Source organism: Ptychodera flava, chromosome 11 (assembly GCF_041260155.1).
Source record: "Ptychodera flava strain L36383 chromosome 11, AS_Pfla_20210202, whole genome shotgun sequence".
Taxonomy (NCBI): Eukaryota; Metazoa; Hemichordata; class Enteropneusta; family Ptychoderidae; genus Ptychodera; species Ptychodera flava.
In genome coordinates this window covers 29,046,387-29,072,688 of record NC_091938.1, presented here as the reverse complement: position 1 = coordinate 29,072,688, position 26,302 = coordinate 29,046,387, and the positions used below count along the sequence as shown (strand labels likewise).

Here is a 26,302-nt window from a genome sequence, read left to right as displayed (position 1 = left end):
TTTAAGTGAAGTCGGTCGACACCAACCACTGGCACAGGAGCTGGCCCCTTTCGACCCGATGTAGTAAACATCGTTCACCAGATGTTTTTACTGGAGCAGCGCCAAGGAAAGAATTCCGTTAAATTGAATATCAGCTGCGCTCGGGTCACAGGGGGCACCGTCCGCTCTTAAAACCCATTCTGTCGACTGCAACGACACACTGTAGGCAGGAACGGTACAAATGGCGCATGTTCTCACTACTCTGGCCATACTCGCACACCTGTCATGCTTGGCTGCAGGTGCTCTGTTGGGTAAGTTGTTTATATGCAGCATTTTTCGTAAATGGGGAAAGTTAGAGACAGGTCAACATTTCTGTTGAGCAAAAATTGAGATTTTATGACCTTGTTGATGCTCATTGTGTGTTCATTTTCATACTTCTCTTTCATATTACGAGCAAACTTGTATATAACATTTCTTTGTCGCAACTTATCAATTTTGAGCCTCTTTCCGATTTTTCCCTCATTCAAAATTCTGTAAACTCAACATTCGAGGCTATCGATATTTGCTGAAAGCAAAAAAGGTCACAAGTTGAGTCGAAAACACATCAGTAGCCAACATTGTGGGGAAAATGCTTAACGCCCAAAATGGGTAAAAATCTCGAAACTTTGTAATGATCTCGCCACATTCAATCGAATTTCTGGAGATGACTATGGTAAACCATGAATATTACACTTCCAATGCATAATTGCACTTATACTTTTTGTCCGAACCACCACTTTTCATGACATCGACGATGCGTAACTTTTCCATAGGTCAGCAACTGTCACAAGTAAATGTTTGTCTACTATGTGTTGTTCTCAATGGCTCAGTGTGTTCGGATATCACGTAGGCCTACATGTACCTGTTGAGTATGGCGTAAACGCGTGCACGCAAGTTTCCGGTTTCACACTTCAGAAGGATGCAAAAGTTCTGTTTTAAGGTAGAACGGGCCTGCGTGGCAGAAATTCGGGCTTTCTAATTTCATCAACTCTGATCTGATCTACCACTTGTGTGGTTCATTTTAAAGCTCTTTGCGTATGAAAGTGTCATTGAGCTAGGAAAGTTTGAGCAAAAGTTTAAGTCTTTCGAAAAATTTACAACTCAAAGATTTTCAAAATGAGCCGAACAGCTGGTAGATCAAAAGAATATTGTAAAAATTTGAGCGTCCAAATATGTCCCCGAGGTTAATATAGAACCGCATATTAGCTGAAGATAGAATCCGCCTCGGGGAGGAAATTCGAACTCTCAAACTTTTACAATGTTCTTTTTTCCTACCACTTGTAGAGGTAATTTTTCCTCACAGAGTTTATACAGGGATGGCGGCCATTTTGAATTTCAAAAATCGGTAGATATTGGGTAATTTGTTTCTCTAGTACACATCTGAGCACGGTGACCCCCGGTTTTTATTTTGATTTTGATAGAAAATGGTTGAAGTTTGCTTGTTTGGCCAAATGCTTTTTGAGGCGCTAACTACCTTAATATCCTTTGGTGTTCACCTTTCCATGGGCGAACAAGTGACAAACTGTAGTACCGGTGATCGCCTTTTAGTCCTCGAATTGTCCATTGTGCGACAAAAATTGAGAACTTAATTTAAGCCTTTAGAAACAAAAGCGAAAGCAGGCCCACAACTTCCTGTTGACGGCGAAAACTTGCAGTTGAGCTAAAAATAGCAATTACCTTTGCACCACCGAAAGTGAATACAATAGGACTCGAGTTGTTTATTTAAACTCTGACTCGGTAGAAAGAAAATGGCGACAGGATTGTAGTTTCAGTCCGTTGGAGGAAGGCAGGCATTTGGCACTATTGTTTTGATTTCCTACACCAATTTTTGCAATGGTCTTTGCTAAGTTTTACGGTCGATGATAGAATCAATGTGTTCGTTTTGCAGGAAATCCCATGCGCTCATAGTGCTCAATATCTTGAAAATAATGATTACAGTCACTTTAGATATGAACATCCTTTCCTGTCGATAGACTCAGGACATAATAAAGATCGCCGAAAACGCATTCACTGTAATTTCAGCTTCGATGCGAGCCCCGGCCCGTGAGTTATAAAAGAAACTAAGATTTAGTCAGAGAGACGATCTTAATCATGAATTCTAAACATTCCTCGACATTTCCGCCTACTTAACTTGAAGGGTTTAATTTTTGTGGTCTCAGAAATGTAAAATCTAATTGCACGGGCGTTTCTACTATTTTCTGTTTTTGGTTGCAAACAATATCACGTGACGCTCTGAACAAACGTTTCTAGGTCTCCACAGACACCATCATTTAAATATATATATATGTATATATATATATATATATATATATATATATATATATATATATATATATATATATATATATATATATATATATATATATGTATATATATATATAGTTCGTTTGAAAACATAATATCCCAGTGCGGTATCACTCAAGACCAGTAGCAGGGTAAAATGCACGGTCCAAAGATATGGATGTTCTACTGCCATTCAGTTTTAAAGCTGTATTCAAGAATTTTTGTTCTCTGCATCAGCTACTGTCTCTTGGTTATCTGAACCATGTGAAAATACCTATCGTTCATCTTGTCAATACAACTTGTGTACATATAAACGCATTTTTTATTATTTAAATTGAATTTTAGTGAGGACTGATAATTGTCAACAATAACAATTCTGTCAATGGGTGCATCAACAGACAACGTCCGGTTCGCATGGCTTGGTTAGATCGGGTTAGTTGCTCGAGGGGAAGTCCCTGCTCCGAGTAAACACCATTGGTAAGATAAGTTGATTGATAAGCAGACTGCTGGATTTGTTCAACGTGGATTATGGTGTATTAAAAATGTGGGTGATACTCAGAACAAAATTATTGAAAAAACATTTTAAAAAATGCAGTTACTGTCCTTTTAGTCACACATAACCTTTCAACTCTATCAGCATTCAATGATCCTATTGATCAGTGCAATGGCAAACATTCTTGTGTCGAGCAAAAAAGGCATGGTTGATCTAACCTCGAAAACTACTGGATTTGATAATCAACCAAATGCGCAGATAATTTAAAAGTTCCACACTTTAATAAAACAACTTATTATGGCTCTCAGGTCATATGACAGTGCACATGATGGTCACAAGCTTTGGCAAAACAGGAAAGGTCCCAAGTTTGACGAGTCTTTGTTGCCTCAAGTGTATCTGTTTTAAAGTGAAAATTGATGTGCGCTTTTGCTGAGGCAGCAGTTTTTTTCTGCGAGATTCATAGAAGAACTGCCAGGGTTGAGCTAACAGAAAACAAATGTGACACCTATTTTTAGACCGTCCCCATTCAGTAACTTTACCCAGAGTCGAATTAACTTCATGAACTTTCGCAGTTTCGGAAATACTCGGTTTACGGCCACAGATTCACAGGATAATTGGTCGACCAGCTGTTTGCGACAACTCTGTATTGTCGTACGGTAAACACTATACCTTGACAACTAGATGCACATGTAAGCTGTCGCCGGACTCATGATAGTACTAGATCGCCTGTCCATATATCTTCGAGATAAAATGTCAGCCTGTTTGGGCCTGCCGTAAATCGTTCCAGGCGTGTACTCTTGAATGACCGGACACTTGGTCTAATTTTCCTTTCAGATGTTCCGTCATATGGCGTATTTCGCTTCCTGTTTAAAAAAAAATCATATCTATATTTCAAAGGCTGTGCTTCCCCTCAAGTGTCACCTTTTTACGAGAGAAACCGCAAAAGTAGGGAGGTACTGCCACTATAAATGTTTTCTAGAGGATTGCTTTTTATAGCCAAAATCAATAAATACTGCATGTCCATCTTGTTCAATTATGAAAGCTCCCCACGACGATATTTACATTTATGGCGATGAGAAAATGATTTTATTGATATATTACAGCTTGAAATATATATGATGGACTGTAGTTCGTACCCTTTAGATCACCATCCGTGAGGAGATTAAAATTTTCAGTTAGATTTATCGGAATTTTTACAATCAATTTAGTCATTTCTGTGACATAAAGGTGTCAATATTTGAAAGACAGATTGTCCTATCTGTGAAGCGTGTATACATGTTTTGCGTATTTATAAATAGAGGAGGGTTTTCAAATTAAGTAGCTCTACGTGATTTGGCGGAAGGTTACATCGAAGTTTTTACATGGGTGAGATAATGTAAACATGTAACCTTCACTCCTGGGCGCAACGAGTGCGCGTTCCAATTAGCAAGTTGCGTCTTTGCAGTGATTGGCTATCTCCGAATCAGCTGAGGAACATTTGCATGAGTTATAAATAGAGCGGCGGTTGTGAATTTATCTGTGTCCTTATTTTTTTCGTGTCACAGAAAAGTAATGCGGGCCGGGTCATGTGACGAGAGCTCCTCCGAGATGTTCAGCCTGAGTGTCTGTTAAGTACGGTCAAGCTCACAAACCGCCACAAATGCCCTTCTGCACTGTATGGGGTTAAATCGAGAATTTTGATCTTGATAATTTTCTATTCAAGGTTCCACAGAAGATTCAGAAGATTGATGATTGTCATAACATACTCAGTGCTTCGAGGGTTCTATCTTAAGGTATTATGCGCCTCGAAAGTGAAAGACTTAAACTTTTGCTCAAACTTTCCTGAACGAAACTTTCAACCATTCTCTTACCAAATCAAGAATGAAAATCGGGGGGTCATCGTGCAAAGTGTGGAACTAGCGAAACAAATTACTCAACATTTTGCGATATTTGAAATCCAAATGGTCGCCATTCCTGTGTTAACTATATGGGGAGAAATAAAATTTCGGATTTTCGAAAATCTGAGACTGTGAAAGTATTTCTTTCTCCAAGAGCTTTAAAATGAGCACCCCAAGTGGCAGATCAGAAAAGAATTGAAGAAATTTGAGAGTCCAACTATCTGTCCCCGAGGCGCGTTCTACCTTAAACTATAAGCAATTCTTTATTTTTCGATACGGTCGTAACAGCAATATTTTCAGTGAACAACTCACTGAAACTCAAGAACCGATTCTAATAAAGGATGCAATGGGCAAATGTTAAGAACCAGTAGCAGGCGGGTGCGTATCTGCTTTGGATATGTGGAATCTGAGTACACTCATCCAGGGTATCGACCTACTTTTCTACGCTTGGCATATAAAGCATGCTGTGTGACGGAATTTGAAGCAATCTAATATTATCGATATGTGTTGTTTTGAACCTTTGGGTCGGAATTTTGCGTATTCAGTACATTGCTTATTACTTGCATTGAATTGCTTGATTATACTTGTCATTTTGAACCTAGCTGTTTTGTGGAGTTAGTACTTGAATATATAACAAAGGCAGATAACATCCTTTTCTTGAAACTTTCACGACATTACGAGCTGGTGCAGTATGATTTGATCTAGAGCGCCTGGTAAAAAGTTAACAGATGAATACTAAATGCCATCCTGTAATAGTTACTTTACAGCGACTATGGGAAGTTTATGTTTTGCCACGTGTAGGTTTCGAGAGCGGCAAAACCAACCAAGCGCAAGCCCAGCTGTTTCCTGTGCGGTATTTCGATTACATCAGCGAAAACGGAAGGATTAAATTATAACTGCGAAGGTGGGGTGGTGAAAGGTAGCAAAAATGAAAGAACCGGCGCAACGTCACATTTCAATCTCATGACGATGTTCTCATCGCCATAACATTATTTATATTTTTGCAAAAAAACCCGAAATAATTAATTAATATCGGTAACCGTATCGAATTTGGTCTGTCACAGTGAGTCTTACAAACAAATCATCTACTAGTATTTCTCGAGACTATTCCAGAAAATTGCTGTAGTTGGCAGGCCTGAGTGGAAGAATGGATTCAGCAATGTACCTCATAGCCAGTCAATATGTGGGGGTACTATTCCACTTTAAGTTACTGTGTCTTCCAATGGGTGGGGTAAAGAGAGGTCCCACTCACGTGGTCTGTCAGAACCAAAAGGTGCCATTCAGTCAAGTCTTCGATTGATTTCAATTTCTCTGCTCGAGAATACTTCACGATTGTGTACACAGTAACCCATAAATTCCCAAACATTACGCGTTGGACGAGAGAGGGTCACTGTAATCTAGATCACTGTGTTTTTACTGCTTTTAAAAATGCAACGGAGAGGTTTCTCTTGACACGACAAAGTGGCTGGGTCAGTTTCATGTGGTATGTGCTACCTGTCGTGAGTGTGGCAAAATAAACCGTTTTTAATGTATATTTACAACAAATACACAATTACGAACGTTTTGCGTAAACTTTTTCTTTGTGTGAGTTTCGTTCAATATTGGTACATCATAAGAAGCATTATTTTTTTCAATCCTCGTCCACTTCACCCGCTAGAAGTATTGATGAAAATAGCCCAAAACAGAAGCTCAGCGAGCCGGACATATTGAAACACTTGGTAATCTTCGCTGACAGACTGACTGAATGAATTATGATGCTATAATGTATGCCATATGTGAAGCGTGACGACTTCCTCAGGAAACACTTGACATGACCACGTGATCATTTTTTAATCACTTCTTCTTTCTCCTATATACAAAGTTTCCCCTCGTCATCACTAACCAAGTTTTCTGCGTTGTTCCAGATACTTTACTTTTACCTTGCCCATTTCTGACATGCAGGTACTTACCTGGTTCTGATTTGTGTATATTTATGTTTTTAATCATAAATGTTCCTTTGAATTAAATCAAAGATCTGCTTCCTTCTTCTTCTCCTGCTTCTTCTATTTTGTACCGCTTTCTCCTTTTCATTGGAGAATATTCGTTCACCGTGCATCTTGCCTATTGGTATTGACTTTTAAATACCGTGCTTTCTTCCAGATATCACGGGTATTTATCATTATGTCGCTTTGGTATAGCTAGCTTTCTGCTTAATTCATCAGTTATCTGCCCTGTCTCATCACTGCTTTAGTGCCATTGCAAAAAATGTTTGTTTTTTTGTCAGTTATTGCTGTTCATTTTCTACAGTGTCCAGTTTTGTTGCAGTTCTTCAATGATTGATCATCTGATGTTGCCGTCTTTTTGTCGGATTTCATTTTTGCTTTTTCGTCTTAAAAATTGAATTGATTTGATACGTTCTGTACATGAGTTGATTTATCACTTGAAAAATCAAAAATATCCTTCTTCTCTTCTCTCTCTCTCTCTCTCTCTCTCTCTCTCTCTCTCTCTCTCTCTCTCTCTCTCTCTCTCTCTCTCTCTCTCTCTCAGCTATAACATGCACGGTTAATTTATCCCTCTGGCACAAGTCATATTGTGTGTTAAACAGTCATGTTCACGATCAATTTATGAATACAAATTTTAGTGACTTCTTAATCACTAGTATTAGTTAACAATGGTTTTCTAAAACAACTTTCTATGGCACCCTTGCAGCACCAAATCCTATCGAAATCCAGGAGCAAGTGAACGGCCACGCCGGTGACTACTTCAAACTGCGGTGTCGTATAAGTAACCCGTCAGATACAGTCACGTGGGAGAAGGATGGCAAACCAATACCAACCAGGGATGCTGATCTTGTGCAACGACTCTATCACAGCGCAGAGAACGATCTACTTGTTCTTGAGAGCAGTGAGTCGGACAGTGGCGTGTACACTTGCAGAATAAACGACGGAAGAACTTATTCCATATCGGTCGATGTTAGGGAAGCGCCGCAAATACAAGGTGAGGTCCATGCTCTCATTCAAATACTTATTAAAGACAGAAGTAGAAAGATGCCAGTTCTGAACTGAGTTTCAAAACACTAGTGCAAACTTTAGCACAGAGCCTTGGGGAAACGTTTAATTTCCACTTTGGTATGAAACTGTCTGCAGGGACTATAACAGCTAGAACTGCTGTTGTCTCATTTGTCATTGACTGCAAAATACGTTATCTTTGCACATGCGCAAGTCAAGTTTGTAAAATTTCGAGACTAATCCCAAAAAATGTTAATTTAAATTACAGACCCTCCGGACTCGAGGGTCTATATGAGAATGGCTTAGGTTGTTTGTTGCCCATTTGTGCGATAATTACGAATAATATATACGAAGGATTTGTTTAACACACCTATGCTGGGGAGAAACATGACACGCAGGTATGCGTGCACGAGATGATGAGAAACATATTTAGTTTTGCGGGGTTTTTGTCGATTTGTTCATTTCATGATTGCATGTCAATTTCATAGGTCAATGCGGTATGCAAAAATCTAGGAAACGGATTTATAAAGGTGATCGATCAAGGAAAGCCGAATGGCCATGGATGGTGTTGCTAACCAGGTCAAAAAGTTCGGCACTTTGCGGGGGATCCTTGATAGACTCGAGATGGATCGTCACAGCAGCGCATTGCGTGGAGGGAATGTCGGCCGATTCTGACGATAAACCTGAGATTCACCTTGGTAAAATCAACAGACAAGTTGTCGAGAAAAATCAAGTGAAGTGTGATCCTGATGACATCATCGTTCACCCGGACTACAACAACAGAACCTTTGATAGTGACATCGCCCTCATACGACTCAAGGAGCCTCTTGATTTCAACCGTTATGTTTCACCAAGTAAGTCAGAGACTGACATGGCGCACGTCTAGACACATTTAGTAATAGCCTAGACCCTATTTCTTCGCTTTGGCCTCCGTGCCTCCGACCATTCTCCGGGCGAAGGCCAAAAGCGGAGACTGAGGTTCAGGCTTGTAACTTAGACACTCATCACGAAACCTTAAAGGTATACTGTCACCTGTTCCAATTTTGCCACAGTTACCATGGAAAGAGCAAATCTAACCAATCACAGATTTAAAGCGGGTGGCCGCTTTTAAAAACAGCGCCCTCACACGGGCATTTTGAATACCAAGGAACGCCCCTTTGACCATATATGGGCATATGTAGATTACAGGTGACTGTGGTACTAATACCTTGGATGCACAAGTACATCCATGTTTCGTCAACGCTTACTTCAAGATGAACCGGGACACAGTATCATAATACAACGACGCAGACTCACCTGTGTAGACGTGCTGTATTCTTGTTGTTAGGAACTTTCAGGTGCAGTACAAAGTTCCTAGCAACAAGAACAGTATCATGTTATGACAAATACTACAGAAAGTCTCTTATCACTCTAAGTTTGACGTCCATTATTGTCTTTGCAGTCTGTCTGCCAACACCTGAAGTTGCGAGGGAGGTTATCAGAGATCGAGGAGCGGGAGTAGTGACTGGCTGGGGCGAAACAGAAAACGGGACAGCTTCGGACATTTTACGTAAGGTAACTGACGGTCCATAGAGCTTGTGAGATGAGAAAGTTCTTGACGGTGAGCCGATTTGAGCCGTTTGATGGATTTTTTAAATCGCGATATTTTGTTTCCTTAATAGTCACATATCTGCAGTCTTCAAAGAAGTTGACGCTTCTTGGCTATTCTTTTCATAAATACATAATTTAATGGTGTCTCTCATTACTTTGAGTTGAACAATGTCCAAACCGATTCCCCTTTCATTGAGTCGGGCCGACTTGACCAAAATATGAATGATAGAGGGCGGGGCGGTTGTGAGTCCAAATTTGAAACAAAAGCGTTATGAAGAATGCATTGGTTTTGTTGTGCGTCATTTCCTAACAGGTCAAGCTTCGGGTCACAGATCGTTCAGCATGCGAAGGCTCCTACTCACCCAGTCTGGTGACGTGTAACATGTTCTGCGCAGACTCGCCCAGGAGAGGGGACTCTTGTTTCGGTGACAGTGGGGGACAACTCTCCGTTGAGGTGAGGAAGAAGTTGATACTTTCATTGACAAGTATCATATCAAACTAATTTGGGATAATTGGATCTTCACATTTTTCAGATTTGTCAAAATTGTTAGGTTCCCTATGGCTGAATGTTGCAATTTTACAAATTACTCATAAAACAAGTGTGTAACTTAAAACGAAAAGTGGATGAGGTTACATTTGCAGACTAAATCGACACTACTTCACCATCCAATTATCCAAAATTAGTTCCAATCGTGTTGGTGATGATATGGTAAAAGGAGACAGTGGCACGTGGATTGAAAAATATAGTTATAAATCTTCCAAATCAAAAACATATCAGACTACAGTAGCTAATATAGTAAACAACTAAAAAATCCTATTCAGGATGAATCTAATATGATAATCATCATAGTCGGTTCATGTGCGTTAATTTATATCTATGCACAATTGCATTTTTTGCGTTCAGGTTGATTCTCGATGGTACTTGCTTGGTGTCGTCAGCTGGGGACACGAATGTGGTTCCAAGTGGCCTGGTGTTTACACTTCAGTGTACAGATTCAATCACTGGATACAACAGCATATCAACTCAAAAGACAGCGGCAGCAAGGGTAAGACAGTAACTTTACAGGGTCTTAATTCAAATATCTGCTATTGTCAACATCTTTTGTACATCTGCGTTTTGTTTTCACTTGTTTAATTTGCGTAAGGCATTAAACACTCTCTACCACTGACAAAATTAAAAGAATCGTACAAAAATAATATAGAGTTTGTATATATTAAAAAACGCAGCGCGCAGGACAGAGGTAGCAGATCATTTATCGAGTGTCCGAAATAGTTTATAAAAAGTGGCATATAAACTCAGAATATAGATCTCAGCTGTCAATGTTTTTTCAGACTCTTCCACAGTGGAACACTAGGAATGAGTCAATGATAGGTAAACTTAAAGCAAGAGAGCAGAGCAGTTCAAATGTTGGGGTTTTCGTGTTTGCTTTGTCTATCACGAAAGACAAGTCGCTGTTGTTATTTTAAGGTTACTGAAGGTCACAAACTAGAGTTTATGCTAAAACAGCTGTATAAGCTTTAGTAAAAGCTAAAATATATATAAGGAAGTTTCGTGACCACCAACGAAATAATTGTCGTTGCAGGCGCATACTCATTTCGTAGTTGTCAGCTTGGTCAAATGTTAGCTCTAGCGCCCTCACTCTATGCTGGAGTCTGAACATGGGACATCTACAGAACAGACGTCCTATAAAGGCAATACTTGGGTAGGAGATTGTGCGTGGAATATGACGACAGCAAAAGTAAAACCAAATTGTCTATCAGTATCATAAGAGCCGGCTCACCATTTTCCTAATGTGTCTGTCGCATCTGTAGATATTGTGGCTGAGACAACGACAGAAATGTGTGATATCGAAAGAAAAGTCAAACTGGCGAAGAATCATGAGAATCATAACATGCAAACTGTCATTGATTACATAACGGCCTCGGTGAGTCCAGGTGAGTAACTGTGATTGTCTCTCGAATTTGACATTCTTCGGCTGGTCCTCAGCATTGTGAGGAATTATATTAAAGCCTTGGGTTAATACCAGAGCTTTATCAACTCTAACTTTTGATGTATTTTCAAGAAGGGCTTTGTACTGTCCTTAAAATGTAGAATTTTGTTCATCTGTGATTTTCAACTTGCCAACGGAGTATGTAAGTGTGATCAGAATCAATTCGTCAACTGTAAAATTGTACATTGACTTGGCAAGCCTAATACTTCGTATTTCAACATACTTCAGTACAAGAAAAACGCATTCGTTTTTATTCTATTTTATTTTACTAGCAGAAATAATTTAAGAAAAAGTAATTGGTTTTGTTTTATTTTATCTCAGTGAACAAAATGAGTGACTATGTCATCCAAGTTACTGTTGCTGTCGTTTATGGTTACAACCATATTGTTTTTGTGAAATAAAAACTCTTATTCATACGAAACTTTTGGTGATTCAAGAAATGTGTTCATACTTGACTGTCACAGAAAATACTTTTAAATTTTCTCAAGAAAACTATGATCAATCTCAGGTGTCATCACATTAGGTTGGTTTCAATTGTCGTTCAGAGAAGTCTTTTATAACAGACAAACGAGACGATAAATTAAAGATATTTAGTAATGTATATGGCCTGTGTATCTATTCGATGAAAAATATATTTCCACAATAACCTTGCAGAGTCTAAGTGAGTTTTGTTTTATTTATTTGTTTTTCTCTCCCTTCTGTACGATTTAAACTCGCCCATTGATTTATTTTTCTTTTCTGTCTTTACCGCACAAGAGGACTGCGGGGTGAAAGGTCACCATGGTATCAGATTTTCTAACGAAGACTGGCCTTGGTTGGCAAGTATCCAATACACTCTCAATGAAAATAAATACTTCAAAGGTTGCGATGGAGTCCTTGTAAGTCACAACCTGGTGCTGCTGTCTATCCGATGCTATCGCTTTTACGAGGCCCTGCCCAAGCCGAACCATTTCCGAATTTATCTGGGGAGAAAGCGCTTCAGCGAGCCTGGCGAAAACGAGAAAGCTTACGAAGTTAGTGCACATTTCCTTGCGGGCAAGAAGAAAACGGGTCTGGCGTTGTTTAAATTAAATGAATCGGTCGTCTTCACAGACGCAATCCGACCAGGTGCGTGACTTACCCATTTAATTACTTCTTTACTTAATGCTTATTTATCTTGTTTTTGTTTCTATTCGCTCATTCATTTATTCTTCAGTTATATTTCGTTTGTACTTTTATTTATTCGTTCGTTCGTTCGTTCGTTCACTCATTCATTGTTCAGTTATTTATTTGTTTGTACTTCTTTTGTTTCTTTTCTAACCAATGCAATCATTATTTACAGATTGCATATGCAAATACGTAAAGATCCATGTCCATATAATCCTATGCATGTGCCTTCAACGTCCTTTGTTCATTTTTCACACCTCGTTCCTGCTTTCGGCGCCTACCTCTCCTAGCTCTGTCTATCTTATGTGTTCCACTCATGCTTTAGGCATACAGTATATGAAGGGTCTGTGATCAGACGAAAACATCTTGTCGAGCTCATGATGACAATAAGCATTGAGTTACCATCTCCTTGCAATGATTACCTAGGACAGTAGAATTTTCTCCTTTACTGTTTATGCAACTGTACTTGTTTTAAAAGACAGAGTGTGCATAACGCTATGCTGCAATCTTATGGCCTTGCTTCTTCCTTTGCCTCTCATTAAAGTGTTGAGGGACTGTGCTCTCATACATTCCTGTTTTACCACACAATCGAGGATCAACCAATCACCGAACTGTTAATGGAAGTCATTCAGAGTAATTTTTCTTATTTCTTCTCTCAGTTTGTCTACCCGCGTCAGACTTTGCCGCTAAGATGCTACACCCCGGCACCTACGGCTTCGTAACGGGGTGGAAACTTTATGACGATGTTGAGTCTATCCAGAAGGTGAGCCATGCAAGTTGAGGTAGAATACGCCTCGGGGACAGATATTCAGACTCTCAAACTTTTACAATATTCGTTTTGCATACCTCATGTGGGGGCTCATTTTGAAGGTTATGAAGTAAATAGAGTTTTATAGGCTTGGTTTTCTGAAAATCGGGAATTTCATTTCCCCCATAGAGATAGCACAGACTGGGATGTTGGCCATTTTGAATTTCTTGTATCGGTAAATATTTAGCATTTTGCTTTTCCAGTACCAAAATTTGAATGGCGACCCATGATTTTTATTCTTTATTTCGAAAGGGAATGGTTTAAAGTTTCCTCTACGGAAAGTCCGAGCAAGGTTTAAGTATTTCATTTTCGAGGCACGAACCTCCAAAGTCAGATATTTATTTCAGTGAATCTGAACGGGAGGCACCGTGATCGCTCGCATCGACTGTTGATGAATGTTTACTCTGCACTTTTGGTTTGTATGGAAGATGACCAGTTAGTACCTTGGCGTTCTCTCTAGGATCAGAAATAACAACACGAGTCTCTCAAGTTCGGAAAGGTGCCATGCGTCGAACACTATTAGGCCTTACGCAGTTTCAATTTCAACTTTCGGCCATGTTTAATGAATTTTCTTTGATGCGAGATACTACTTATATTGTTTGACAGTTTTCGACACGATAAACGAAATCATCGCGAAAATGAATTAATGGTCATGGCCATTAATTCATTATCACGATGGTTCCATTAATTCATTATCGCGATGGTTTCATTGATTGTGTCGAAAACCGGGGTCGAATATATGCATGGTCACCCATTCATTATCTTTCGACATGTCAAACAATACTATAAGTAGTATCTCGCATCAATCAAAATTCATGAAAATGACCAACTTTGTCCCTTTAAGGTAAATAATTGAATTGAAACACTATAAACAATCGCGGCGTGTGTTAGTCGCCAGTAGGCGTATAGTAGTAAAGTTTGCACTGTTTTAAAATTTCTTGTTACTAAACCGTATTTGATTCTAATCCCTCTCAGGTACCATTCAGGGTCAGCTCTGCCAAGGAATGTAAATATCGCCAGAATACCTCACCCTCGGACCAGTTTTGTGCGACATCCCGGCTGATAAAACACCATATGGATTTCTGCCATAATATCGATGGACCTCCCCTGGTACAACAGGTATGTACGGTGTTTGTGGCTCAGGTTACCTGGTTCAGTCGGTGCATACATCAAGTGAGGGAGTATCCTGTACGCGACAGGGTGCTATTGTTTAAATTATGTTGACATGGGGGTAAAACTTATCAGTAGATAAGAGAAATTGGTCTTCCGCCGGATTGTACTCGGCGAATTTACTAAAAGCACTGATAAATGTGCAGGACAAGCTCAAATAATATAATACCACAGGGGGCAGATGAAAGTCCCCTGGGGTGGGGAGGAGGTTTTCTTTGTGCAACGGTTTACCTTTAATATTTGATTTTATTAATTTTGACTGTGATATTTCAAATAAAGCTTTCGACTCCAAACTGTCTGACTGTGTTTCCACTTCCTTATCTCCTCTTCAACCAGTGCACATACCACTCTAATTGCTGCGCAAACATTGCCAACTTGTTAATGACTGAGCGTATCAGCGGATTAGCTTATTAAGTCAACACCACAGCCGTCCCACACGTAGTAAAATAAGGAAAGGGTTGAAGATCTCAGACACAGTGTCACAAAAAACGCAAATCTGAGCAGATATAGAAGTCAATCGAAATTTAACGACTATCAAAAGCATCGCTATACCGATGAACTGTTACATGCCAAAGTACGCCGTCTAAAATGGTCATCTTGAGCCAGAAAACCAACCTACAGTTTTGAGTCGGTCATGGTCCGATGTCATCCGTAAGAGCGGAAGTCGGAAGTAGAACCCTTTGACCTCAAACCTGTTTATTTCCAGTCAAGAAGTAAACATATTTCCCTTGATGTTATATAATGAAAAGTTCGTACATTCTATATGAGCACGCTACAAGACTGGTTTTAATCAATCCTACAAAATCAAAACAAGGATTCAATTTTTATCCTTTTTGTCACAAAAACGTTGATAACGATGAGTTTGAGAACATAAACAAAACTTCTGAAAATTCTGCACAGAAAGAGATGAAGGGTGAGGTATCACGTTTCTTGCCTCTCGCATCTGGCACATGCATCTACACAAACCTCCATGATCAATCGAGGTGGTAGCTTCTTCAGCCACAGAAAAGGAGAATTTTTTTCTCCTTTTAGCGAGGCTCGGACAGCATCAACCGAACGAACACCGCTGCAGGCAGCTCAATATAGATTGATGTCATCATGAATGCCAGTATTATACACTATCCGTATTATTCGATGCCACCATCGATGCATCGTCATCGTACATCTAGCGTGTATCGTAAACTTAGCACACCGTCATTGACTTTGACCATTGATGCAAAAAATAGTCTATTTTTTACATCCATGCTGTGACCGACTCGTTTGCCCGGCTTCCCCGATAATATATCAGCGACTATCCATACCAATGAAGTTCTCACCTACTGTATTCCAAAAGAACCTCCACCATGTGCACATCGTATCAACAAAACATCTTGAATGGCAAGGAACACGACTTAGACTTCCTAGTTTTACCCCCGGTATAACCAGGCTTACGAATTTGCTGACATTTTCTTGCCTGTTCTCGTTTTAAAATGTTAGTGTGTTTTTCCCTTCCGCGTCTATGTCAAGCGTAAGTTATAGTATTTTCCTCAAAGACGGACAGCCCTCTCTTCCGTTTCCGAGAACTAGATGGATAAAATCATCAACTTTTTATTCAGTTTTTTGTTTGTTAAGGTGCTGGTACTGCAAGCACGCCTTTTCAATAAAAACGATTTCATGGTATTTGATACATCGTCTATGTATTCTGTAAAAACGTCAGCGGCTGCGATTATGTTGTTGCGCGGCCCAACAGAGGGTCCACGCTGACTTTTATATATTTTCGCTGTATTTTTATGCACTTTCCACCATTATCATTCTTCCAACACGCAACTCAACGAAGGCAGAACATAATATGAATGAGCTAAAAGCATGGACTTAGCTTTTTAAAGTCCTAGGGTAGGAAAATGCAGTCAGGAACTTAATCTATGTCATCAAAAATTTTGTAACGTTGCTGTTCTCCTTCAGGCCGTCCAGATTTATTTTAATTTTTTTCTGAGCTGTCTCTCCACATGGCTGTTGTTATTGACTTTTAACTTTTCTACATTTTCTCATCTGATCGGTCGGACGGTAGCCTAGTTGATTTCATCACAGACAAGGAGCTTCAGTTTCTCTCCACGAGAATATTTTAGCGTCCACGGTCGTAGATTTAAGGTTTCCGATTTTTTCCCAATATTTTCTCTCCCAAACCGATCGCGCAAGGTCGTGGCTGTAAAGTGTTGAATTTTCACGACATGTTTCTCAACGACCGTGGCTTTCAGGTATTCGACTTCATTTTCTGTCCACGGCCGGTTGAGGTCGTGGCCGTAAAGTGTTAAATTTTTCCCGACATTTTCTCAACAATCGGTCATGAGGTTACGGTTTCAAGCTTTGAATCTGACTTTTTTCCCGGTAATTTTTCTCAACGATGGGTCGTGAGGTCGTGGCTGTAAAGTGTTGAATTTAGCCCGACCTTTTCTCAATGATCAGTCATGAGGTTATGGCTTTCAGGCTTTGACTTTTTTCCTGGTAATTTTTCTCAACGACCGATCGTGAGGTCGTGGCTGTTAGTGTAAAGTGTTGAATTTTTGCCAACATTTGTCTACACGACCGGTCGCGAGGTTGTTGCTTTCAGGTTTTCGACTTTTTTCAGTAATTTCTCTCAATGGCCGGTCACTAGGGAGCTCCTTTACCGTTTATTTATGAATAATAAGTTGTTTACCTTCCTGTTTATTTACGAATTCATGAATATTTTAAGCGTCCACTAGTTTTACGGACGACATCGTGACACTGTGTCTGTGATTTTCAACCCTTTCCTTATTTTAATGCGTGTGGGACGGCTGTGGTGTTGACTCAATCACTTAATCCGCTGATACCGACAGCGGATTAGCAAGTTGGCAATGTTTTCGGAGCAATTACAGTGGCGTATACACAAGTTGGAGAGGAGATAAGGACTTGTCGGTAATATATAAAGCAGTCAGACGGTGTGGAGTCGAAATCTGTATTTGAAATACCACAGTCAAAATTAATAAAATTACTTGTAGTAATAAAGAAAGCAGTCAGACGGTTTGGACTTGAACTTTATTTGAAATATCACAGTCAAAATTAATAAAATAAAATAAGGTAAACCGTTGCACAAAAAAACTCCCTCCCCACCCCAGGGGACTGATTTCTTTCCCCTATGGTTTATTGTGTACATCGAGACCTTGGACTCAGCCACCGCGTTTCTTTTTCAACCTCTAGGTCGCTGGCCGATGGTTTATAATGGGAATAGCCAACGCCCACCGTTGCTACAAGAAGTTTGTCTTCTTCACGAGCATTCAGTCGCAAATTGATTGGATAACAGACGTGGTCAGTGCCAATGACGTCACAGTGTAAGCATGATGATTGGTTGTAAAGGATAATTAGTGTACATCGTCAGTACCTATGACGTCACAGAGTTGCTTCGATGACCGGTGTCTGTTCAGCTTGCCAAGGACTATTTGTTCTCGAATAAGCTTATAGATTCATATTATTCATATTTCAACCGTTGCATGAATGGAACGTTTCATTTATTTCCCCACAGTAATGTAACGCACAAGCTGAATATCGTGTCTGTCAGCTTAATCGAATTCGTTCCACTAGTACACTGCATAAAAACCCTATAATACTTACTGTATTAACATGGATTATTGCCTGTATTTTAGCTGAAGAGTGCATATACAGATGAATTCAGTCAAGAATCCATTTTTGTATTCAGCAAGCCTGTATTCATGTGGATTCATCTGAATTCACGTGTATTATACCATAATACAGGCAACTCATTCATGTGAATTTATCTGAATTATTGGGTTTCATGTTCTTCTTTTGAACATTCACCAAATGTCACTGCACGATTCTAGTGCGTATGTTTCCGTGGATACTGCGAGTCACAAGTACTCACGTGCAGCTCACGTGATGAATTCAAAAAGTTTTGATAATAGTACTGTGTAGCTTTTTATTAGTGAGTCTTGTCTTCGGACGATTTTATGTTGTGCTTTACGTTGAAATAAATGGGCTAAGGAGACATTTTCTTGAGACATGGAGAAAACCTTGTAAAAACCAAAGAAGGCTCTTTCGAATGAATAGATTGCTTTAAAATTATAACACTTTATTTTGTAAATAGTACACTAATTTACATGAGTTTTGGTTTACTTGTACAGCTTGTACACCGCTGACAGGAAAGAGCATTTGGTGAAGTGTAAATGTGTAGCTGCATTAAGTGATATGTATTCTCTCTACTTTCAAATTTTACAGTCAGGTTGATGCGAACACTTGACTACGAATTTCAGGTAAAATTCACGCATACTGACTTAAAAGGGTTGCCTGTCTACGATAAAGAAATATAGAAAGCCATATTCAAATTACTCTTGACAACACAGTTTTGTTGATTGTTACATGGCTGGCGAATATTCTAACCATACAGGCGGTATAATGTAAGGAGAAAAAATGATAGAAATTGATAAGTTCAATACAATGTACTGTTGTATTCACCGTTACAAATAAGACAATGGTTTGCTCGTTGTACAAGATGCGAGGTGCATTAGTATTCATTTATGCAAATTATATTACAGAGCATTGCTTTGATATTAACATTTTATATGAAATGTCGAATATTCACGCACCTCACATCTTGCATTGCATGATGGTTTGTGGTGTCAATAAAAAGCTACTGTACAATGATATCGACGACCGGGCACATGATTATTGCCAGTTGAAGTTACTTAGTTCTGGGCTTTATCATTTCAAGTACAGCGGGCATTTTGTAATAATTGCAGTACTCTACAGCTGTCTCGGATTTCCTCGGACACTCTGATACCTGAAGGAATCAAAGATTTTAAAGTTTAAGTTATGGACAATTTGTTTGTAAACTGAAATTCTAGACTGCTGTTTCGGTCACGGTACAGGCAATTTTCGCCGTACAGAGATGTGACCCGCACCTCATACTGACACTGACTACGTGTACTCCGGTAAAAGTTCTATCAGGCAGGTTTAGGGATAGAATCCCTGAAAACTGTCCACAGAGTCGTCGTAATAACATTAGGCATACATGTCACACAAATATTTGTGTTTATAGACAGGAAAGCTTCATGTTCGTCATCCTAAAAAAGATACCTGATGATATCTATGGCGTTGGTTGTGATTCTATGATGTGCTACAGTTTTCAATGAGCCGCGAGGCTTTTTATCTTACCGAAGACTGCGGTAACCATAGACCCTCAAGAAAAACTGTAACTTCAATTCACGAGACGTATCAGGGATTCTGTGCTTCTGAGATGTACATTAAGTAAAGGAAAACCAATAGAGGGCGTGATACTCACCAAGTATTCATATTTCACATCTACGCCACTATCGATCAGCAGCTTGGACATCTAGCATGGCGGCATCGTACAGCACGCATCAGTAACGACTCAGTCCCCCACTGTTGGAAGAACACGTACCCTTATTACTGGAAACCATTACAGTTCGACAGATCTCGCTCTATCAAAATTGAGATCAACGCCTAATATTCTGTTTGTATAAGAGTCGAATGTGTCTTTCTTCCTAAGAATGTCGGTCGCTTGGTTAACATCTCCATCGATTATCTTTGGTTAGTTCGGTTTATGCTTGGTTATTTCACTGAAGATGGGATTCCAAGAAAAAAAACGTTTTGATTGGTGTTTGTCTGCTGAGAAATATGCAAATTCTTTTCTCCAATACTGTCAGTAACGTAGGACATCTTTCTCAGGCCGTACCACTGCTCTTGAATGTTAGCGTATCCTTTAAGCCGGGAATAGGAAAATCTTACCGGAATGTCGTTCACATCTGCTCCTCGTTGGATACAAAGAGATGCAGTCTGTAAGTCACCTTGTTCAACTGCATTGATCAACGTCTACAGCAGAAAAAGAAAGAGAACTATCATGTATAACTGAAATAATTAAATGCAGGATTGACAAGCCTTTCAACAAGGAAACTCGACGCACAGATATGGACTTCTACTTTCATAATTCCGAGGGATATTTAGTGAAGGCATTAAAGCCCTAATAGCTGCTAATTTTATGCATTATCATGATTTTATTTTCAAACCAAAAATGGTTCTTTTAAATGTACTTGCTGAAGGACATGTATTGAAGTATCTGCTCGCTGATTCGGACCATGCCTACACGTTTTAATAGGTTTAATAATAAACGGGTGCCACACCCATAAAATGGCGCCCCATGGGAAAATACAAAAGAAACAGTATTTTCCTGCACATATACATCGTGATCATAACAGAAATAAGTATTATGCCATTTACTTGAATGCAAAAAACACGATGGCCAACATTATGTTGTTGCAATCTTTATTTTCTCTGTCATATGACTAATTTTTGAAAATGGCGGGAAATCTAAAATGACGTCAAAACCTTTGAATTTACATGCCACTCACAACACTCATGGCTGCGTTATATATTTTTTTTCAGTCTCTAATGGATCTTATTCAAATAAACCTTGGAAAACTAAGGATATTTGAGATCGGTTTATTAAATATTTGCAGCTATTGGGGCCGGGCTTTAAATCAATTTTATTCACCGACAAAGAAGCCGACTCTTTCATTTTTCACATTTTTATGAAGAGCTCAAGAGCGATTTCAATTCTGTCGGTGTACTTTTAATGCCAATTTTATCATACACAATGCAGGGATTCAAATTGCTGAAATAGACTCTATTCATTATCCTTTAAATGATTATAGGGAATGATAATTTTGAGACCAAGCAATTAAATATCGTTAGCCTGCACCGATATCTATTTTGTGCTTCTCTATGTAGTAACGGATGTTTCCTACTTGTTGTACTGCGTGTCTGCCGAAACTGTCAAAACTAGTCAGACACTGAAACACTATGTGTGTGACGATTAACCGTTTAAATCTAGCTTCGAATCCGTTAGTATAAACTGCGTGTAAACTGGTATGCTTATGGTATACATTCTTTTCACAAGCCGACTTTGGCCAAACCTTTAACCGTCATTTCTAAAATGACACCTGGACTTGTACACTTGTGATTGGAGTAGACGGGTTTACAATCTCGCCAACGACCAACGACTGTCATACCTCTTGCAGCTCCTTCCTGTAAGACATGATGTCGCCGTGACGTCACTGTTTCGATTCACTCCTGAAGCGTCCAATTCAACGGAATAGCGCAAATTGTATTATCTGTAACGAGACCAAGTTAACAAATTCAGGTATCTATAAACTGTACATTATTGCCTAGGCAACTTTGGTATCTGCTTTATATTATTTATAGACTATAATCTGAGCTTATCTCACGTATCTCAGAAGGCCTAATACTTCTGTATTTAGTTTTCATGGGCGAGACAACCTCCGTAATCCTAAGGTACTTCACAGCAGTAAGTTCGCTGCGTAGAATCCCTCGGCGCGTTCTAACTCACTTGCGTGACCTACATTTTAAGAAGGAAAAATATAAGTACGACGAAAGGACAGAAGACGCCAGGAAATCGTTTGCTGAGACAACGTCTTGAATTCTATCCGATGTCTTCAGCTATTCACTGCAGCTGTTATTTTATTTGGATGACATGTTCATGTTCCCATTCAATGGCCGTTCTTACTTCATTGTAACTGTGGCATTTGTGCTAAAACTGCCGCTCGTAAAATTTGCGTGAAAAGTAAGCTTAACATCAGTCTTGTCCATATCACCTGTGCCGACTAATAAAGTCAACGAGAGTGCAAACCTATCCAATCCTTTGCACACGCTGCTTGGGAATTTTGTTCGCGTTTCCCGAGTTCAGCAATGTACACGCAGAATGCAAGATATTACATGCAACGCTATTCGTGCTACAAGACAGCGATCTCTTCGACGGAAACGCTTAAATTTCTTTGATCGAAAGAAACGCAAGGGAAGACCGATGGGTTAAATAGGAACACAATGACACTGTCATGTTATATCTGGTCTAAAGAAGCGTCCAGTGTTTATGGTATGTTATTATGCATTCATTCCTTGGGTATGCGATATTGCGACTGGTGTCAGACGGAGTAATTTGAATACTCCAAGGTTTCATGTCTAATATCGCTGGTCATAACGTTTGTTGACCGAAGGAACCGAGCAGGAAATTACGCTACTTAACACTCTCGCTTTCCAGTTCACCGAGGCAGCCAGGCAGACGATGACGTCAGTGAGGCTCACACAGGTGGTTGGTGTCTCGAGGATACATTATTTTAAACTCCACACGGATAAGTGGTTGTGCTTTTAAAAGTGAGAATGGTTCAAACAAGATTGGATCTAATTTGGGATAATTGGATGGTGAAGTACGGTCGTTTTAACATGCAAATGTAGGTCTAAGCTTGTTTTTGTGAGTAATTTGTAAGTTTGCAACATTCAGCTATACAGCACCAAACGCTTTTGAAAAAATTGACAAATATGAAGATCAAATTATCCCAAATTAGTTCCAATCGTGTTTTCATTCAACGTCCCCTACGTGCTCCGCACTGCGACCAACACTTCTATGAATACCTACCGTTTGTATCGCACAAGTTTCTTACGAACCGAAAAGCAACCCGTGATACGCTTGGAATACGAGTGTGCTGTGTAGTATTTAACATTATAGCCTGAATCTGTCAAAATGTTTACCCAGCAGTTGATGTGTTTGAGGATTAAAATTGTTGCTCAGGACGACTTATCAGGTGTGGCTGGGTTTTTTGTGAGCGGGTGATAAGTGATTAACTACTGAAAGAAAACTTGGAAGCGGGTGATAAGTGATTAAGTACTGAAACAAAACCACAGAGGTGTTAATGGGAAAGACGACCTGAAATAATACACACGACCTAATACCTGCGTGGTGCAAACTACTCAAAGAAGTTCAAGAAACCTCGCGATTCACACTACCGTCATAAGAAATTCCATTACAAGGACGTGATATTATCATCAGATTCGGATGTAAATTTTGACCTAAACTTTGAGTTTTCAGAGTTAGATGATTGATGATACATGGGTTTCAAAAGGATTTCTTGACTCATTGACTGTCAGAGACTCGATTGCATGTTAGCTGGACGGCTATAAGTCGGTCATCACCGGCTTGAAACATATAGTATTTTGTTCGCAATCTATCCATAGACCGTACGCTCTATGATTTATTGATAATAAAGAATGAAGAGAACTTGATAACCGGTTTATGCATGGTAAATTTTTCCCTAAATTTGAAACGTGTCAATGTCATGGTGGTCTAATGGGCAAGTTACGTGGCCCGAAAACAAAACATTAAAAATCGTAAGCAGTGTGACACGAGTGATAAACGCAAGATGTGATAAGTCGATGTCATGGTGGTTTGATGGGAAAAATTAGGTTGCCTGAAAACAAAACATTTTAATCGTAAGCACTGTCTGTCACGAGTGATAAACGCTAATCTTGGATTCCGCGCTGTCTGACAAGAGTGATAAACGCTAATCCTGGGTTCCCTGTTAGCTCGACGGCTATAAGTAGGTTATCGCCCGCTTGAAACGTAAAACAACTCGGCTCCGCCTCGTTGTTTACGTTTCAAGCGGGCGATAACCTACACTTGTAGGCTAAGTCGTTAGCAGATGACATTGTTTACAGATACTTTGGCAACAAGCATTGATTCGATTAGTAAACGGAGCCATTTACTGACAAATTAAACGCCATGAGAAGTTTGCACTTCGAGACTATAATGTTGTGAACAGCCCATTCCGCAATCAGCCTGAACAATTGATACGGTGCTGTGGACAAAAAGTCGATTCGGATTACGATTAAACCAGAGTGTGCTGTAAAACCTCTACGTAACAAATCGATATCACATGCAGATGAAACACAATCATGTCGGCCAAGGATTACAGGTACGTAAATAGACCGTACAGACAACAACACGATAACATAGGTGAACTATTCCCTCAATAAACACAAATATGTCCGCATTTCTCTCGAAGAACGCGCGACTTTGGCTTGTTGACTCCATGGCACGCCGGGATGGCACGGCACTGATCAGATTCAGGAGTGGATCGACGCAAGTGTAAAGGTATACAGCGGACGTTGCGCTGTCAGTTTAAGAAGATAAACGAAGCACTATAGCCCTAGCACCGAAAATAGAAAAAAAACCAGACATTCCTATTACCTGATCGACACGGTCTGGTCACAGAATCACAGGTAACCAGCGGGTTCTGGCAGATTTGACCGTGCCGAGAAGCCAAGAAGTACCGTCTACAATTATGTGTGCGTTTACGGTAGTATAAAGTGTACGCCAGTCACTATGGAGTTATTATGGTTCCCAGGTCATCGTTCACTTTACACAAGGTCATAAAGCGACGTTTATGTGTATGTAATTGTTCACATTCACCACGGAGAAAACCGAAAAGCATTGTGGGAAAATCCAGGTGCGACGTCAACTACGCTCAGCCCAAGTTGTACATTTGTACGGTTAGTCGCTGTAAGGTTGCGCGTACATGCGACCCGTATTGCCATACCACTTCCTCTGTTGAGTTGAGTTTTGGTTTTAAAAAAAACCGAGGGCGGGCTTCGGATGCTTGCAAGGTTGTTCAATTCTGTGCAATCTGATTAAAATCAGATGTAGAGTACGGCGACGTATACTTACGCTTACGCGGTATTCTGTCAGGCGACAGCAAGAGAATACCGCGTACGCGTAAGTAGACGTCGCCCTACTCCACGTCTGATTTTAATCAGATTGAATTCTGTGTTACAGCGATATGCAGCACATCTGGAAAGACTTTGAGTGTATGACAACGGAATGTGTGGTGAAGACCCTGCGTTTGTTCTGAGTGAAGAAGCCGTCATTCTTAAATACATTTATCCTCAGGTGATCACAAGCGTAAAAAGGCTTGATTCAAGGTTTTATTGTTTGAGAGCCTGTTTCGATATTTGGAAATTAATTCAGCATCCGCTTCATTCAAAAACTTTAGTAAACATGCGCATGGTGACCTGAAAATTGGTGTTTCGATTTATTTATTTATTTATTCATTTATTTATTTACTCATTTATTTATTTATTTATTTATTTATTTATTACACGTTTAATGAGCAAGCCAGTTACTAAGAAGAGTAATTTTCATCGGGGCTCAAAGGAAACACATTAACATTATATAAGAAAAAACTTTAAAAATTATTTAAGAATTATGTTAAAACCAAGAAAGGATCGTCGTTTTCGTCTTTTAGACAATGATTTCCAGGTAGCAGCTTGGAAAGGTCTAAGCGATATGTGATATGCTCAGTTGTCGAATTTGATCATGTGTTAGAGGATAGAGGGACCTTTGGCAGAGTATTAACCAGCTCACACCGAATGCCAGTGGAAATCTCAATCGTCTTGGTTACAGAGGAATTACTATACATTGATTATAAGGTGATTGCAGATTCTCCGTCGTTGGTTCCGTTGTGTGTTAGCAGAAATGTGACTGTCTTGCTATAGTGCGTCATATTACAATTTCACGTTATAAAACCTTAACCTTTTAATAGGGTGTCCAACACCTTTATACAATCAAAGGCTGTCCTTATTAGAAGCAATTTTTATAAGGTGCGGTAGGTACTTTTTATGGTAATTAGCAGGCAAGGAAGTTTCTGCTTAGCCTGGCGGCAGTTAACGTACTAAGGGGCCAACGAGGCGGTGCGTATAATTCAAATGTGTTCGCGAGTTGCCGACAGCTTTTATAAGTCAAACTTACAAGGATCTACCACTTGTGGGGTTCATTTAAAGCTCTTGCTGTTAGAAAAAATTCAACGCCTAATCTTTTTTACGAAAATCAAAAATTATATTTTCTCCATGGAGTTGACACAGGTATGGCAGCCATTTTGAATTCTAAATCTCGGTAAATGTTAGACTGAAGGATCTTCGAACGACGGATCTTCCAAATAAGTGGATGCAAAAATTAATATATCGTGTCCAGAGGTCACTAGGAGTGACCTAACATCCACCCTTTTAATATAATTTTAATTTTGGGGACAATTTTCTTTCGTTTTGGTCAAAATGTCTCATCTGAA

The 26,302-nt window shown here is 39.6% G+C and overlaps 1 protein-coding gene and 1 long non-coding RNA gene across 3 annotated transcripts; one reads left to right on the top strand and one right to left on the bottom strand.

The window, feature by feature from the left end:
* Positions 1-16: 16 nt before the first annotated feature.
* Positions 17-18,700, top strand: LOC139144025 (transmembrane protease serine 9-like). The gene is made up of 11 exons (XM_070714672.1): positions 17-290; positions 7,360-7,647; positions 8,147-8,512; positions 9,100-9,212; positions 9,562-9,702; positions 10,153-10,294; positions 11,061-11,183; positions 11,996-12,346; positions 13,045-13,148; positions 14,169-14,312; positions 17,559-18,700. The coding sequence occupies exons 1-11, from the start codon at positions 221-223 to the stop codon at positions 17,691-17,693; spliced, it is 1,977 nt and encodes a 658-aa protein (XP_070570773.1). The 5' UTR covers positions 17-220; the 3' UTR covers positions 17,694-18,700.
* On the bottom strand, positions 18,424-24,671 carry LOC139144026 (uncharacterized). 2 transcript variants are annotated; one of them, XR_011554716.1, is made up of 5 exons: positions 24,430-24,671; positions 21,401-21,502; positions 20,121-20,204; positions 19,654-19,754; positions 18,424-19,152 (listed from the first exon to the last, which is right to left on the bottom strand). It is a non-coding gene; the product is annotated as an uncharacterized lncRNA (long non-coding RNA). The 2 variants fall into 2 exon arrangements; XR_011554717.1 differs by lacking the exon at positions 24,430-24,671 and adding an exon at positions 22,822-22,841.
* Positions 24,672-26,302: the final 1,631 nt, after the last annotated feature.

What these genes read in the sequence shown, in the direction of transcription:
- LOC139144025 (XM_070714672.1), top strand. Translation starts at nt 221, where the DNA reads ATGGCGCATGTTCTCACTACTCTGGCCATACTCGCACACCTGTCATGC. An exon ending in CTTCGGACATTTTACGTAAG is followed by an intron (nt 9,213 to 9,561) that starts GTAACTGACGGT and finishes ATTTCCTAACAG; the next exon opens with GTCAAGCTTCGGGTCACAGA. An exon ending in ATGTTGAGTCTATCCAGAAG is followed by an intron (nt 13,149 to 14,168) that starts GTGAGCCATGCA and finishes AATCCCTCTCAG; the next exon opens with GTACCATTCAGGGTCAGCTC.